We start from the raw sequence: 14,955 nt of genomic DNA on the forward strand, positions 1-14,955 counted from the left end.
AATATTAACTAACTGGATTGAGATTTGAATACAATCACCATCACCATTCCCCGAGCGACGAGAGAGAGAGAGAGAGAGAGAGAGAGAGAGGTATGGAGAAATTGACAGGAGCAGGACGCGTAGGAGCGGCAACAGTAGTGTTGTCGGCGAAGGAGGCGTTCGAGAAACTGGAGAAGGTTGGAGAAGGGACGTACGGGAAGGTGTACAGAGCGAGGGACAAGGCCACCGGCAAGATCGTCGCCCTCAAGAAGACTCGTCTCCACGAGGACGAAGAGGGCGTCCCTCCCACCACTCTCCGCGAGGTCTCCATCCTACGCATGCTCTCCCGCGATCCCCATGTAGTCAGGTATACCGTTCACATTCCTTTCGATTTGAACAAGATTAGATTAGGGTTTTAAATTTCATCCCATTTCCCTTCCCCCTGTATCACACAGGTTAATGGATGTCAAACAAGGTCAGAACAAGGAAGGCAAGACCGTGCTCTACCTGGTATTCGAGTACATGGACACCGATCTCAAGAAATTCATTCGCTCTTTCCGTCAGAGTAGTCAATTCATCCCACCCAAAACCGTCAAAGTAATTCTCTCTCCGATTTTCAAATCAAGATTAGGAAAGGTTCCTTGTTCTTAGGGTTTGTTTAAATTGACACTCTGCTTTGCATTTCTTTGTTCTAGAGCTTGATGTACCAACTCTGTAAGGGCGTTGCTTTCTGCCACGGACATGGAATCTTGCACAGGTATTCATTCCATGGCTTTCTCTCACATCACATGTAGTCATAGTTTCATAGTTACTCACGCACTTTACTTATCTCCTCAAAATTGGATCTTTATTTTTATCAAGGGACTTGAAGCCTCACAATCTCTTGATGGACCGATCAACAATGATGCTCAAAATAGCTGATCTTGGACTCGCTCGAGCTTTTACTGTGCCAATTAAGAAATACACCCACGAGGTTAGACCATAGATAGATTTTGTGTTAATTCGCGTTCTTTTTTCTCTCCTTTCTAGCATTGGCATTACTTCCGTGTCATTTCTCTATTTTCAGATACTAACCTTGTGGTATAGAGCTCCCGAAGTCCTTCTTGGTGCTACCCATTACTCAATGGCGGTGGATATGTGGTCCGTTGGCTGCATATTTGGTAAGGACCTTGTTTCTTCAACCAAGTTTATTGCCTTGTTCATGTTGGCTAGTACATCTAAATTCATGTTTTATCTCATCTCCATCGATGTAGCTGAACTTGTCGCTAAGCAAGCCCTTTTCCCTGGTGATTCGGAACTGCAACAACTCCTCCACATATTCAGGTGATTCATTTAAGCAAGAATATCTCATATGCTTCGTTGATTCAATATGCACTTTGTATATCAATAAGTGGGTAACTTGGTGTTCTTTCTCCAGGCTATTGGGTACCCCTAATGAAGAGGTGTGGCCAGGCGTTAGTAAACTAATGAACTGGCATGAGTACCCTCAGTGGAACCCTCAAGAGCTGTACATGGCTGTTCCAACCTTGGATGATCAAGGAGTCGATCTACTATCTGTAAGAAATACCTTGCCTTGATCAATTCTATTGTTGACATGACTTTATTGTTCATAATTTCTCTGGGCATTTTCAGCAAATGCTGCAATACGAGCCTTCCAAGCGGATTTCTGCAAAGAAAGCTATGGAACACCCTTACTTCCATGACCTGGATAAGACCAATCTCTAGGAAATAACGTCATCGACTCTTTTGGATGTAGGGAGTACTTTGCTTCCCTCGAGCGCATGATAAAAAAAGTTTCGGGTGATAGCTTTTGCTCTGTTGTTATATTCGATGAACAAACGCAACTCTTTGGATGTGGGAATTCATCGTTACCGATTTGCTTTGCTTCCCTCGAGCGCATATAATATTCTGTTTTTTTTTTTTTTTTTTTGTGACTACAATATTCTGTTTTAGGATGATTTGGCCTTTTTTTATTTCAAATTCGAGAATTATGAATGTTTGTAATTTTAACTTTTCAAGGATTAAATTTGGACATACTTTATGATTATCGTTGTTGGCTTTTTGACTAACAAAAATATAGCCTGTGTTTAATCATTAATACTGTGTGGGATGCGTTCGTTAGAGCTACGCTAATAATCACAGACATAATAATCTATTTGCCTATTAAATAAATAAATCAAAAGCAGCATATCCGTTGTTGAACACTCAAAATTATTAATGCGCATACATGTACTTACAGTTACAGGGTCGCATAGGTTTTCTTCTTAGTTTGTTATCATATTTTGGTGGCTTAATTTGTTATATTTGTTTTCTCTATTTATTTATCTTCTCCAAAATCAAAGAAAAAAACGGCTTTTGTATAGCTATTCATAATAAATTATAACTAGAATAAAAATAACTTTTTAACTTTTTTTAAGTGATGATTTATACAGTGATTCAACTTTTGTATAGGTCTGATTTTTTTTAAGTATTTTTCAATTACGAAAAGATAATGATATCATATTATTTGTTAGTTTGAAGGAAGTGAGTGAGAGAATAGGACCGGCGACTTTGATGTCGAATGTTGAACGAATAGTATTTGCAATGACAATTTGATGCTTAAATCAAATAGTGTTCAAAGAAGTGAGGTGAATAATAATACCTTTAGAGGAGTCTCGTGCTAGTGGTCCTGAGAACTTGTGGGGGATCCCTTCAAATAGTCCTGATTACATAAATTTATTTTTTTATAATTTTATACTTAAGGTTATAATATAAAAATATAAAAAATATTATTTAGAATGAAAATAATGTGATTAAGTGTAATTTATTTAGATGTGATTAAAAAATAATTGAATATTATATACAATAAAATTGATATTTTGAAGGATAAAATTAAAATTTATTTCTATGTATCGTTTTTATCCCCAATGTTTTCGTTCTATTTAAGTCACCCAACGTTTCAAAATTGTCTTAATTTTGTCCCGCTGTCAATTCTGTTAACGGATCCTTAACATAAGAACAACATTGAGTCAATTTTGAAACGTTAGGGACTTAAATAGAACGATTGAAACGTTAGGGATAACTTTGGGACTTACCCCAAACGTTGGGGGACAAAAACAATACTTTACTCCATAATAAAAAAGATACCAGACCAAATCTTGCCCTTCTCAAATCTTGCCCTTCTCAGGTCTGAAAGGCTTCCCACTGTTGGACCTTAGCGTTGGACCGGTTTAGTAAATCATGGCAAAAGGCCCCGAGTCATGATCCAGAACAGTGCCCCCAAACACGGGATAACTAGTTTGCGAGGTCTCATATTTTTGTATGAGAAAAATTCAAATCAGCCACTGACAATTACTTCGAAAGACAATGAGGTCCCTGACAAAAAAAAATCCGAACCCAGCCCCTAACAAAAAAAAACTCCAACCCGGCCCCTGACAATTACTTCGAAAGGACAACGAGGCCCATGTGCCAAAAGAAAATTAATGTTATTTTTTTTGGCACAGGGGCTAATCAGTCCCAAAAAAAATTATTAGGGGTTGGATTGAATATTTTTTTTTTCTTGGGGGCCTCGTTGTCCTTTCGAGATAATTGTCAGGGACCGGATGGGGTATTCACTCTTTTTGTATTGATTGCTATCATTCTCGAATCTATACCGTCATCGGGTGTTTAGATTCTGAACTGACCTGACGTTTGCATTGTCCGAGGCATTGTAACTGTCGAGGAAATAAGCGGGTTTTAAATTCCAATAGAAAAAGTCTCTTTTCGTCCCCACCTAATTTCTTTTGATTTTTGAACGGTTATTTTTGCTCTTCTCTTTCGTTCTTTTTGCAACTTCCTCTCTCATTTTCGTCCCTTCGCTTGCCTCTCTGATCCTCCACTTGCTTTGCCATTTAGTAGTGGTTTTTGTCGTCACCTATATTTGTTATTGCTACATTTTATTTCTAGTACGCTTTCTTTTCCATTTCTTATTTTATTTTTGCATTTTTCTTTGCTTTTAGTTTTGTTGGCATGCTTCCTAGATTTTGTTGTGCCTAATGTTGTTAGATTAGTAGGAGATGTAGGGGGGAAGAGAGTGGCACTATGTTTGTATGTATGATTTCAACTTCTAGTATTGTTAGCCCACTTCTAGCGTTAGCTTTTACTGTTGCGAGAGTAATACTAATGGTGGTGGTACCCCTTGTTGTAGGTATGACAAGATGTAGGCCAAAACTGCATCCCTGGGATTTAGTGTTTCCTGATCGCGAGGTCTTTGGTCTGGTACCAATGCTATACTGTGAATGTCCTAAGCACTCCTTGACACATCAGGAAAGCTGATCTTCAAGAGCTCCGGAAAACCGGGCCATCTCCGAGTGGAAGATCGCTATGGTCTATCCCACCAGGAGCGAGTTTGTTATCTCAACTTGGGGGCCCTCACATCATCGACTGGATGTGGGTGTATAAACCCATATTCACAGTTCTAAGGGTGCGATTTCCCTTCTCCAACTACGTGCATGCTATGTTGAGCCGATGCTCAGTACCCTGTCACAACTCTATCCCAATAGTTGGGAAGCACTCCGATGATTTGATTTAATCTGCAAGCACTTGGAGATCCCGTGCGTGGTTAAGCTCTCTTCTTCTTTTTCCTTTTTGCTATTGTTGGGGCTTCTCTCGATATGCATGACATTGGGAATCTGCAAATCGTTGGCAACCCTGGGGTTCGACTGTGGAACATGGCTTTCCCTCTTTCGACTTCATTCGGAGAGAGGAGGGATTTGTTCTCTATCCTACTTTAAAGTATCAGTCCCCACATACGGCATCAATGTTCATTTGCTGACCTGAGTGAGGTGAGTGGGAGAATAGGACTGGCAACTCTAACATGCAATGCTGAATAGAAGATGACGAGAGTGGTACCTGCAATGACATTTCAACGTCCAAGTCTAAAAATATTCAAAGAGGTGAGGTGAAATTTGGGTTGTGTACATACCTTTAGGGGAGCCCCGTACTCTCTTTTTGTAGTGGTTACGAAAATCTATAAAAGATTTTCTAATTTTAAAAGTTTTAAAAATTTTCTTCCTACTAAAATTATAAGAAAGTTAATTGCAAAAAGAGAATACCAGACCAAATCTTATCCTTCTTAGATTTAGAGGACGTACTATCTATGGGATTTTAGCGTTGGACCAGTTTAATTGATCATGACAAAAGACTGGGAGTCACGGTTAGGGATGGTAATGAGGCGGGTAAGGACAGATTTTTGTCCTTCTTGACCCTGTCCTATCCTACAATAACCCGCATCGAATCCATTCTGCTTCTATCCGTAGGTAGTAAAAAGTTAAAACCTAACTCGTCCCTACCGGCTCTTATAATTATTAAAATCTAACAAATAAAATTAAATTTTAAGATTTATATAATCATCATTACATATATATAGGCGGGTTTAACCTAAAGCTGACTCTGCTCTGCCTCGCCCAATAACTCACCCCGTTAAAATCCCGCCCCAGTGTAGAGGCGAATAATTACCCATCTCGAGCAGATAAAAGGTGAAATGAGTACCCACGAATTCAAGTAGTGTTGCCACCCATGGTCCAAAACATTTTATTATTATTATTATTATTATTTGGTTAAATATTATTTAGAATCAACTAATTCTACCAATTTTCATTTTATGTTGTTATTAAGAATCAATAGAATTGTTTTGTACACCTAATTTGTTTATACTAGGAAAAAATATAAATAAGAGAGTTTAGTATGCAAGTATTTTTTGTGCGTACGATACTTAACTCTTATCATAACTAAAAGAGACATTTATTTTTTTTAAACATAAGAAATCAGTCTTATATAGAATAAAACTTCTTACCCGTGAAATTTCTTATCCATTGGATTTTTTTTTTAAAAAAAAAGGAAAATATAAATAGATGATATAAAAATAATTTCTCATAAAATAAAATAAAAACAAATTCTCATCTCAAAAATTAAAATAAACAACATATATAAAATAAATAGCAAGTAACAACTATTCTAATTTGAAATGTTATTTTATAATTGTTTTTTAATGCAGTATTTCTTCTTTTAGAAAAATTGCATTGGTCATTAATTATAAAAATATTATGTGTATATAAAAATTAATTATTATGTACTATGTATAAATATATAAATTATTATTAATATATATTTAATTATAAAAATTAATTTATTTTTAATATGTATTCTATAAAAATAAATAATTTAATAACTAATGTTTATGCATTGATATGATCAAATGAGGTTATGAGGTGTCAATCACACGTTAAACAAATTGTCTAGTGGAGACTATTATTACAAGTAAAACCTGATTAGTGGGCCTTCCAAAATCATATTATAGTGTGGTTGATTAAAAGGAGGAACTATATATAGTCATTAGTCAAACCTAGTACAACTGTTGTTTCTCCTCTCTATGAGGATTGCAAGGGTTATACTCAGCTTAGTAGCAGCGCTCTCTGAAGACAGGATCTACGCTGTTTTCCCACGTGTTATGAAACATATCCAGAAGCCTATCAGCTGGCGTCAAACCTGCGATGTTAGTGTGAAGATGGTCATAAAGTTAAGAACAGCACCACATTTTTCCAAGGTTAAATTACTTACAACTGAACAATGTTGTTTTCACCTTAATGACATTCTAGTGCTCAAAGCAGGATGAACGAATAACGTTAAAGCTATCAGCTTATATACCTGTTCCAACGACGTCTTTTAATGGATCCAAAAAACTGGATTCGTTTAGGCCTCTCCTGTCCAAGCCATCCTGCAAAACAATATAAATAGAAGTCTGACGTAGTTCTAGACACCCAAGATAATGAAATCGGCAAAACAATTGGCTATCATTTATCAGCATCAAAGACACCTTCGCCCACTGCAACACATCTTCAGCCACATGCCGCAGTAATCTACCTTGAAATGGAGTCCTTAAACCAGTCATAGGAACCTAGACGTACAAATCACACAATTTTAGTCCACAGAAGAGGGCCTAGACCAACGACCACACTATATTCACTGGAATTTAATTCTTCCCGCATAAATGTTTGGCTTTGATTCACTAGTCATTACCATGTTCCTTAAATTCTGTCTCTCCTCGGGGGTCCAATGAACAATCATATCTAGAGCATTATGTAGGGAAACCTCGTCATATAGCAGACCTACCTGACATAGGAAAGATGACAACAATGATATGGGATTGCTTATTCTTGCCTGCAGACTATTAATAAAAGTAAAGCATATACTTTTACTTTTAAGTTCACAATGTGAAGGAAAAACATGCAGGCGAATAGAATTTTTTATTTTTAATATTGGAGTGGTAGTGGTGTTTTTTTAAAATGTGGATTGCTGGGGTGTTATACTCAAATGTGGAATCGTTTAACTAGAAAAGCAGAAATCGGACCGTCCGATTTCTTGAGGTACACAAATCAGACCGTCCGAGAGGTACACAAGTCGGACCGTCCGAGAGGTACACAAGTCGGATCGTCCGATTTGTGTACTTCCACAGTTTTGAAAAACACCAAAAATTACAATGTTAAGGTATATCACCACTTCTACTTCCATAACAAAAAAAATTAGCCTTCTAGATCAATTACCCAAAATGCTGGCAGAGCACACAGCATGTCTGAAGTTCCCCCATCAGCACCCCTCATTTCCATGTACCTCTTGAGCCTGACCTACACAAAATTGAATACTCGGCCAACTTAGTAAACAGCAGGTAGATATACAAATTTCTTTGATGTTATACTTGGCCTCAACCTCGGGAAATATGGTCGTCAGATGATTTTCCCAGTCACTTAGTGTTGGCACCTGACCTGGGATGGCAGGGAGTTTACCTGCCATGAAGTCCTGCACAAGATTCCATCAGCTAAGTACAGCTACTATGCTGTACAAATCACAAACTTCCTATCACTTCAACACATGCATAAAATTAAAACAATGTTGAACTAAAGAATAGCATGGCTGGAACTTGCAAGCGTAAGCTAGATATATCTGATTCTGAGAGATAAGAATAGAAGAGATAACCCGGAATGACATGCCACCGCAGTCAATGTACTTATTTTCCCGATAGACAAACATCATCGGTACATCTAGAGCATAATCAACATACTGCTCAAACCTATCAGAAGAACGAAAAATTAATCAAGATTCGTTATAGACTATTCCGATTGTTCAATTATCAATACTCTAAAATTTTACTGAATGATTTATCCTAATAAAGTATCCTGTTTAGCAACGCTGTGATCACAAACATAATTCTCTACCTGAATACTTCAAAAAAAAAAAAAAAACAGTAAACCTACCCAAAAGTATCATCAAAAACAAAGGGCAGCATGCCTGTGCGACGTTTGTCAACTTGATTCACCTTATAGCTGTTTGCACCGCCACCAGAAAAAAAAAAAAAAAGGTGAGAAAATAATTGAACACAAATGTTTGGGTGCTAAGGTGACTAATAATTCAGACAATTTTATAGACCTCCTTATGCTGAGGTAACCACTTGGGATGCCTCCACTGAAAGGCGAATTTGCAAACATAGCTGCTGCTAGCTGGTTAAAATAGTTGTTAGATACTGTAGGAATCTTGAACTTTCAACAATACTAGAATGAATTCTCACCGGCTGCAACGTAAGCCCAGTACGCATTTTCTTGATCATGTCTGCTTCAGAACTGTAGTCCAGGTTAACCTAAACTCATAGTTAGAAGGGAATATATAATATACATCGCCTATGCCAAGCTCACACAGACAATTCCTTGGTCACAGCTAAGTGGTTGAGGTATAAAATATTGAAGTATAAAATATTAAAAATTTCTCTCACCTGAACAGAGCAGGTCATTAACAATGCCTCAACTTGAGGTAAGCCATTATTGTTGAAGTAATTTTGCATAATGTTATACCGTACCTGGGAGAAGTCAATGTGCAAGTGAAATGCTGAAATAGGAGAAATTAGACATCATGCTACATCATGTTAGTTTATCGTAACGCTAAGAAAGTTTCCTAGTGCAGCCAAGAAATGTATTGGTTTATCGTAATGCTACATCATGCTAGCAAACATCTAGAGTCCAAAAATAATCAGCTTTCCGCACGACCAATTATATTAGCAAGGAAATATCAAGAAGTAAACAAGATTGACAAGAAAGTCAAACTAACAGAAAGAGTGGCGCAACACATTGAGACAACGCGAGGAAAATACTACGTAGCAATACAAAGAAAATCTTTGTAGTCTCACCACCCAATCATGTACGAGAGTTTGAAATTAACATAAAGGGATAGTGGTCCAAATTCTGGCAACCTCTGCAAATAGATTCAATTGGATCAAGATTATCTAAAGCAAGGAAGTTGGAAAAGTGAAAAAATGAGAAGTTAATCATTCTTTAAGTTAAGATAGTGAGGCACACATTTCATCAAAGTTGCACAATCAATGGTGAATTGGTGATTAACCCTTCACTTTACCACTTTACCAACTTCCTCACTTTAGATGATCAAATTGGATTCAATTGCACTTCTTGATTCCAATGTTTGACTATAGGTAAAAAAAAATATTACCTTAGGCACTCTAGGTATGTCTTGCGGTTTCCATTTAGGCTGGAAACCTAATCCCAAAAATCCAATTCCCATTTCCTCTCCAACAGTTTTCGCCTATGAAACAAAAGACAAAATGGATCCATCTCAAACTCACCTGAGGAGTTTATCAAATACAATTATGTTCTAAATCTGATGGTCTGGAAAAATGAAGATGATGCTGCACTCTACATAATCAAACTGCCTTGTGGATTCATGCCATGCCAGAGAATTTAAGATACGGTTGGTTTGCATTTTCATTTTTTCTGTTTTTATTAGTGTTTTCTGCTCTTCTTTTTTTTTTTTTGTCATTCACAAAATATTAAAAACAGGAACCAGGGGAAATGAAAACAAAACCGCAAACCAAAGGCAGTCTTCTCGTACTGACCTGATAGAGGTGTGAATTAAGCTCATCACAAGTCTGATGCAATGTTTTAAAGGGAGTACCACTAAGCTCAAATTGACCACCGGGCTCTAATGATATGCTTCGATTGCCCTGGGGCAGAATGTTCTATTTATCAATCTCATGCATTCCCTTCACTTCATATGGATATCAAGAAACAGATTTTAAACAAGAATGGCAAAAAGATAAGCATTCAAGTAGGAACTCTACCTATAAAGGCATTATTAATTTTATAAATAAATAAAATTATGAAGGAGGAAGGGCTTGCCTTTTTGAGGCCTATGATATTGTCACCTTCCATTAATTTTTCCCATTCAAACCTCGCAGCAATGCCATTGAGTAAAGCTGCTATTTGTTTGTATTTAATTGGACGCAGGGTTTCAAACTCAAAACCAAATTTCTCATGCTCTGTACCTATTCTGCAAGAAAAATACAATAAAAGCTAGGTGAATTACATCTGGCAAATGGAAATGGAATATATTCTGAACGAGCGGGAAAATCCTTGAAACACGCTAAGACCGTTAAATGGGTATACTAATGTGTTAGTTAATGTTTTTTTTTTATTGAGTGGCAATTAGATACGGCAGCTCAGCTCAGATGGAAAAGAAGTAAAGAACATCAGGACAAGAGAATAAAACAATAAGCAATATACAGTCGATGAACAAATCCAGTCTTGAAATCAGCATGACAAGAAACACCATGGACCTTTTCCCATTTACTCTTATTGATTTGGTTTGTCTTCAGGGGGATACTACATTACATGATTTTTTGAATGTATTAAATGAAGTATGGACGCATGATAATAAGGCAGTGTTTGCTCAAAGAAATAATGTGGGGTGGTGAGAAATGGCGTAAACTAAAAGAGGAAAAGAAGTTAGGTGACCTCCACTCGTCTTTAGGCTTGCAACCAGAAGCAAAGTAGTTAATAAGATCATATTTTGTCAATGGCTGGTTGACCTTAAGAGGAGCCTCTGTGGCAGGTCCCGTAGCAACGATGACTCCATGCCTTACTCGTCTGCAAGATGCAGACGCTCTCTCTTTGTGAAAAACAACCATGGACGACCCTGATGATGCCCACTTCAGATGAAGGATTCCCATTATCTCCACCCGACTCAACTGAAACAACATGCACACACTGCACTTTACTTCACTTAATCGTGAAATTTTAATATTAAAAGTAAAAGAAATAAAAGAGATAAATATAAATAAAGTGCTATAAAAGTGGTGCGTATAATATTTTTATAGTCAAGTCGCTGTATAAGTCCAATTCGAAAGGCATCTTCCTAGTTTGAATAATTTGCAATTACTATCACGAGCTACCAGTCCCATACAACGATTATTTCTTACTGACTGCAGCCAAGTTTTGACACTATAATGTCAAGTCTTGTCAATGAGCAAATCACAATGAACGATGCATGTCTTCAGCTTATGATTGCCAAATCATAGTTTGGTCTAATGAAAAAGCGAACTTTTACTATCTGCCATTTGGATTCATCTAGAATCTAAGAGTAAGATTTTGTCAAACATTTAAGTTGCTGTCCCAAACCGTAGTTCCACTTTTTACCAAAAGCACACAGTATCATAGGTTTTCTCTTTCATCTTTTTCCTCCCAAGAAAAGAAATCAATCTTTTACTTAGGTTTGTTTGACAATAGATCAATCTTGGAAAATGACCAAATGAGCATCTGGAAGTCTGGAACATATAAATAGAAGAAAAATAAAGCCAAGCTTGCTTGGTAATACTAGCAAAGCTAGCATGCATTAGTCCAGATACGAAACAAATATCTGCTTGAAATCAATCTTTTACTTAGGTTGGTTTGACAATAGAGTCAATAACACTAAAACCCTTGAAACTTGGAAAATGACCAAATGAGCACCTGGAACATATAAATAGAAGAAAAACAAAGCCAAGCTTGATTGGTAATATTAGCAAAGCTAGCATCCATGCATTACTACAAATACGAAACAAATGTCTTAAGCAGACTGCAAATCAATGAAAGCAAGTTACCACAAACGAAATTTAATGGTTATTGTTGTCCAATCAACTTTAGTTGATAGATAGATAGAAGGAAGAAAGAAGAAAGAGCGTAAGCAAGGATGTAACGAATTTTCCGTGGTCCGATGGATGTTACGATTTTTTCGTGGTTCCCAGGTTCTAATCAAGCATCGAATCAAATATACAGATATATTAGTAGAAATAGAAATAGAATATAGAAAATAGTCAAAATACAAATACAAAAGCATGGTATAGTCTTGATTGTGCTCCACGTGTCCTGGTAACGACACGTCAGTTTGTTGTCTCATCTGCTGTTATCTATAGAGTTGTTACTCGAGCTTTACAAGTGTCTTGCACCCTCAGTTTTGGGATACAGAGGAATCTCTTGACGTCGGTTATCGGTGATGAAGTCTGAATCACGACACATTGACGGATGAACCTTGGTCATTTACTGCACTATGCTGATAGAATGAGAATGGCCCAATCATTTGTTTCCACTTTCCCCTTTCCACTCAATTATAATGCCGAAAACAAGGCGATCGTATGGAATTATAACCTTTCTCGGGCTGCAGCAAGTGATAATATGAAAGAAACAAACTAGCCTTGTATCCATCTTTCATCCCAATCCAAACTTATTAGACAAAAAAGATATATACGTATCCCAATGGTACTCTAGCACGTGCAGTAGTATTCTAGAAAGGGGCAACTCAAGCTCAAGCATCATAAAATCAGCAGATGATACTTAATTGATATGGGTATCATATATGATAGGAGTTAAATTTTGACAGGGATAACCTTTGAATACCAATAACCGAAAAAGAAAAAAAAATGGGACAAAGTTATGCTGGACGGACGTCTCTATGAACTCGCGTTGTAAAAGTTATTACTTATGAGGGAATACACTGGGCCATCTTATTGATCTAAGAATGAGTACATCGTAACATTCTCCTCTAGATAAGTCTTTTCCAAAAGATAAAAGAACATCTTAAAGCAAAAATATAGTGCGCATTTTCCAAATTATTGTGCAGAAATCTTCAGGGAAGAGGAGTCATTCCCGGCATGATCCAGTCATCTGCTAAAAGCTTGAGAGTGCATTTTACTTCCTTGCTCTTTTCAAGAGGAAACGCAATGAAAAGAATCCAAGAGCAAAAGTTTGCCAAAACCAGCCTCTTGCATTAGAAGGATCGACCCTTTTAGCGAGGTGCCAAGCATAAATGGCTTCAAGGATATGTAAAGCTGTAGCTAAAAAGAAAATTAGTCTTATCATCCACATTGATCGAAAGACAAAAAGCGATATAGCTCTAAGAAAGACCACAATTCCAATGTCAGGTAAGAAAGCAGCAGAGGCGAGAGAGATCATTCCAATGACTGCAAACAGCCACACGTATATGGTAGGCCCGTCCAATGTGGTCCTTTTCCTCTCTTGCCAGTATGCCATGGTAGAAGCCATCCCCTCTCGAGAGGACACCATGGGGACATAACCGATCTCCTCTCTGGCTTTGAGATAAGAGAAATAATGGGTGACCCCAACCTGTGAAAGAACGAATATGAATAAATTGGGAATACATGATGATATTGATAGTGGCCCAAGTAAATCTCCTCAGGTAGGAGTAGAATATTATGAACTCGAAAGGACTGACCTTGTGTACTTCAGGGGGAAGGATGAATGGCTGAGGAAGCCACCACCGATTGAGCCATGGATATAATATTGTATAAACAGCCCAGCAAATCCTCCCAATAACAAGAGCACGATCGACAGCCAACCACTTCATTGGGAACTGGTAGTCCAAACTCCTGACGAGAGGTTCGATGAATTCAAAAGTATTGACAGGAGAACCTGAAAATAACAAAGAAAACCAGCTGAGGCCGAGGCCGAGGCCGTTTTCTCAAGGCTGCAAGTCAGAAATATGAAAATGAGTAGGTACCGTCAGATATGAAATATGCTTGGCCAGCCGCGTTGGGGAGCTTTCCCTTTCCCTCCCCAGGGATGTCATCCAAAAGCCCCATACTTGCCAAGATGAGAGCAAGAACAAGGTTGTCCACATAAACCCAATCTGATTTGACAGTGTGGTGGCCAATCCGGAAGAGAAGGAGACCCAACTTGGCCATGGATATGATCCTAGGAAGGTGCCTGTCTTCGCCGGGTCCATAGATTGCAGCAGGACGAACAGCGCAGGTGTAAAGACGCTTCCCGGAGTTATTCTTGAGTGGACGGGCGTTATTCTTGAGAACGAGCTGTTCGGCGATGGATTTGCTGCGGCCGTATGAATCGACGAGATGCTGATCAATTGGGAAATACGGCAGAGTCTCATCTCCGTTGACGATGGGTTGACCACCGAAGACTACATTGTAAGTGCTGCAATAGACGAGCCTTGTGATGCCGAGGTCGAGGCACGCGTCGAGCACGTGGCAGGTCCCGCTTATGTTGACCTCATCCACGCGCCCTATCTGGAGCATCTCTTTGCCCGACATTCCGAAGGCCGCCAGGTGGAACACACACTCCGCCCCCTGCAGGGCTCTTTCCACCTCTTCTTTGCGCCCAACATCCCCTTTTAATTTAATACTTTTATTGTTAGCAGAGACCCACAGACTCACAATCAGCTTTGTAAGGTGAAATGAAATGAAACCAAATTGCATGCAAAAAGAAAATAAGATTATAGTAACCTTGGATGCAGCGCACTCCCTTTTTCTCGAGAGCATGGGTAAATGGAGATGAGTGGCGGAGGTCAAAGGCTCGCACCTCCGCGGCACCTCTTCGGATCAGCTCCAAGCAAAGAGCTGCCCCTACGAATCCGAGCCCACCGGTCACCACGAAGACCTTCCCCTCTATCCCTTCGTTCTCGCTCAAGTGCATTCTCGATCTGACCTGATTCTGATCGATCTTATTCTTATCTGCTCGTCACCACCTTAAACACACACTAACGCTAAGACCAAGTCAGAACACAACAGAAAAGAACGGGCGAAAGAAACACTTTCGTTACTCGAGATTATATTGACTAGAATTCGGGGAGGAGCAGATGTAATATTTGTACAAAGCTATGAGTAGAGGTGGAAAC

The 14,955-nt window shown here is 38.4% G+C and overlaps 3 protein-coding genes across 8 annotated transcripts; 1 reads left to right on the forward strand and 2 right to left on the reverse strand.

Moving 5' to 3' along the window:
- On the forward strand, positions 1-2,077 carry LOC107645349 (cell division control protein 2 homolog D). Its single transcript, XM_016349357.3, has 8 exons — positions 1-346; positions 435-576; positions 675-736; positions 841-952; positions 1,046-1,139; positions 1,233-1,302; positions 1,397-1,535; positions 1,612-2,077. The coding sequence occupies exons 1-8, from the start codon at positions 93-95 to the stop codon at positions 1,702-1,704; spliced, it is 966 nt and encodes a 321-aa protein (XP_016204843.3). The 5' UTR covers positions 1-92; the 3' UTR covers positions 1,705-2,077.
- A 4,081-nt stretch (positions 2,078-6,158) lies between these two features.
- Positions 6,159-12,082, reverse strand: LOC107646238 (glutamate--cysteine ligase, chloroplastic). Of its 6 annotated transcripts, none has more exons than XM_088489476.1 (16): positions 11,912-12,082; positions 10,788-11,020; positions 10,173-10,323; positions 9,890-9,997; positions 9,487-9,579; positions 8,759-8,842; positions 8,558-8,626; positions 8,419-8,489; positions 8,247-8,315; positions 7,969-8,062; positions 7,702-7,791; positions 7,539-7,619; positions 7,015-7,107; positions 6,812-6,892; positions 6,643-6,712; positions 6,159-6,483 (listed from the first exon to the last, which is right to left on the reverse strand). In XM_088489476.1, exons 2-16 carry the CDS (start codon positions 11,000-11,002, stop codon positions 6,395-6,397), a joined length of 1,458 nt encoding a protein of 485 aa, XP_088345602.1. In that variant the 5' UTR covers positions 11,003-11,020; positions 11,912-12,082; the 3' UTR covers positions 6,159-6,394. The 6 variants fall into 6 exon arrangements, with proteins under 6 accessions (XP_088345602.1, XP_088345606.1, XP_088345603.1 ...); XM_088489480.1 differs by having other exon boundaries at positions 9,890-10,041; positions 11,912-12,073; XM_088489477.1 differs by having other exon boundaries at positions 6,643-6,892; positions 10,173-10,318.
- A 704-nt stretch (positions 12,083-12,786) lies between these two features.
- On the reverse strand, positions 12,787-14,955 carry LOC107645347 (NAD(P)-binding Rossmann-fold superfamily protein). Its single transcript, XM_016349355.3, has 4 exons — positions 14,564-14,955; positions 13,825-14,448; positions 13,540-13,736; positions 12,787-13,430 (listed from the first exon to the last, which is right to left on the reverse strand). The coding sequence occupies exons 1-4, from the start codon at positions 14,751-14,753 to the stop codon at positions 12,996-12,998; spliced, it is 1,446 nt and encodes a 481-aa protein (XP_016204841.1). The 5' UTR covers positions 14,754-14,955; the 3' UTR covers positions 12,787-12,995.

This window comes from Arachis ipaensis, chromosome B6, assembly GCF_059453495.1.
Source record: "Arachis ipaensis isolate K30076 ecotype BB chromosome B6, ASM5945349v1, whole genome shotgun sequence".
Taxonomy (NCBI): Eukaryota; Viridiplantae; Streptophyta; class Magnoliopsida; order Fabales; family Fabaceae; genus Arachis; species Arachis ipaensis.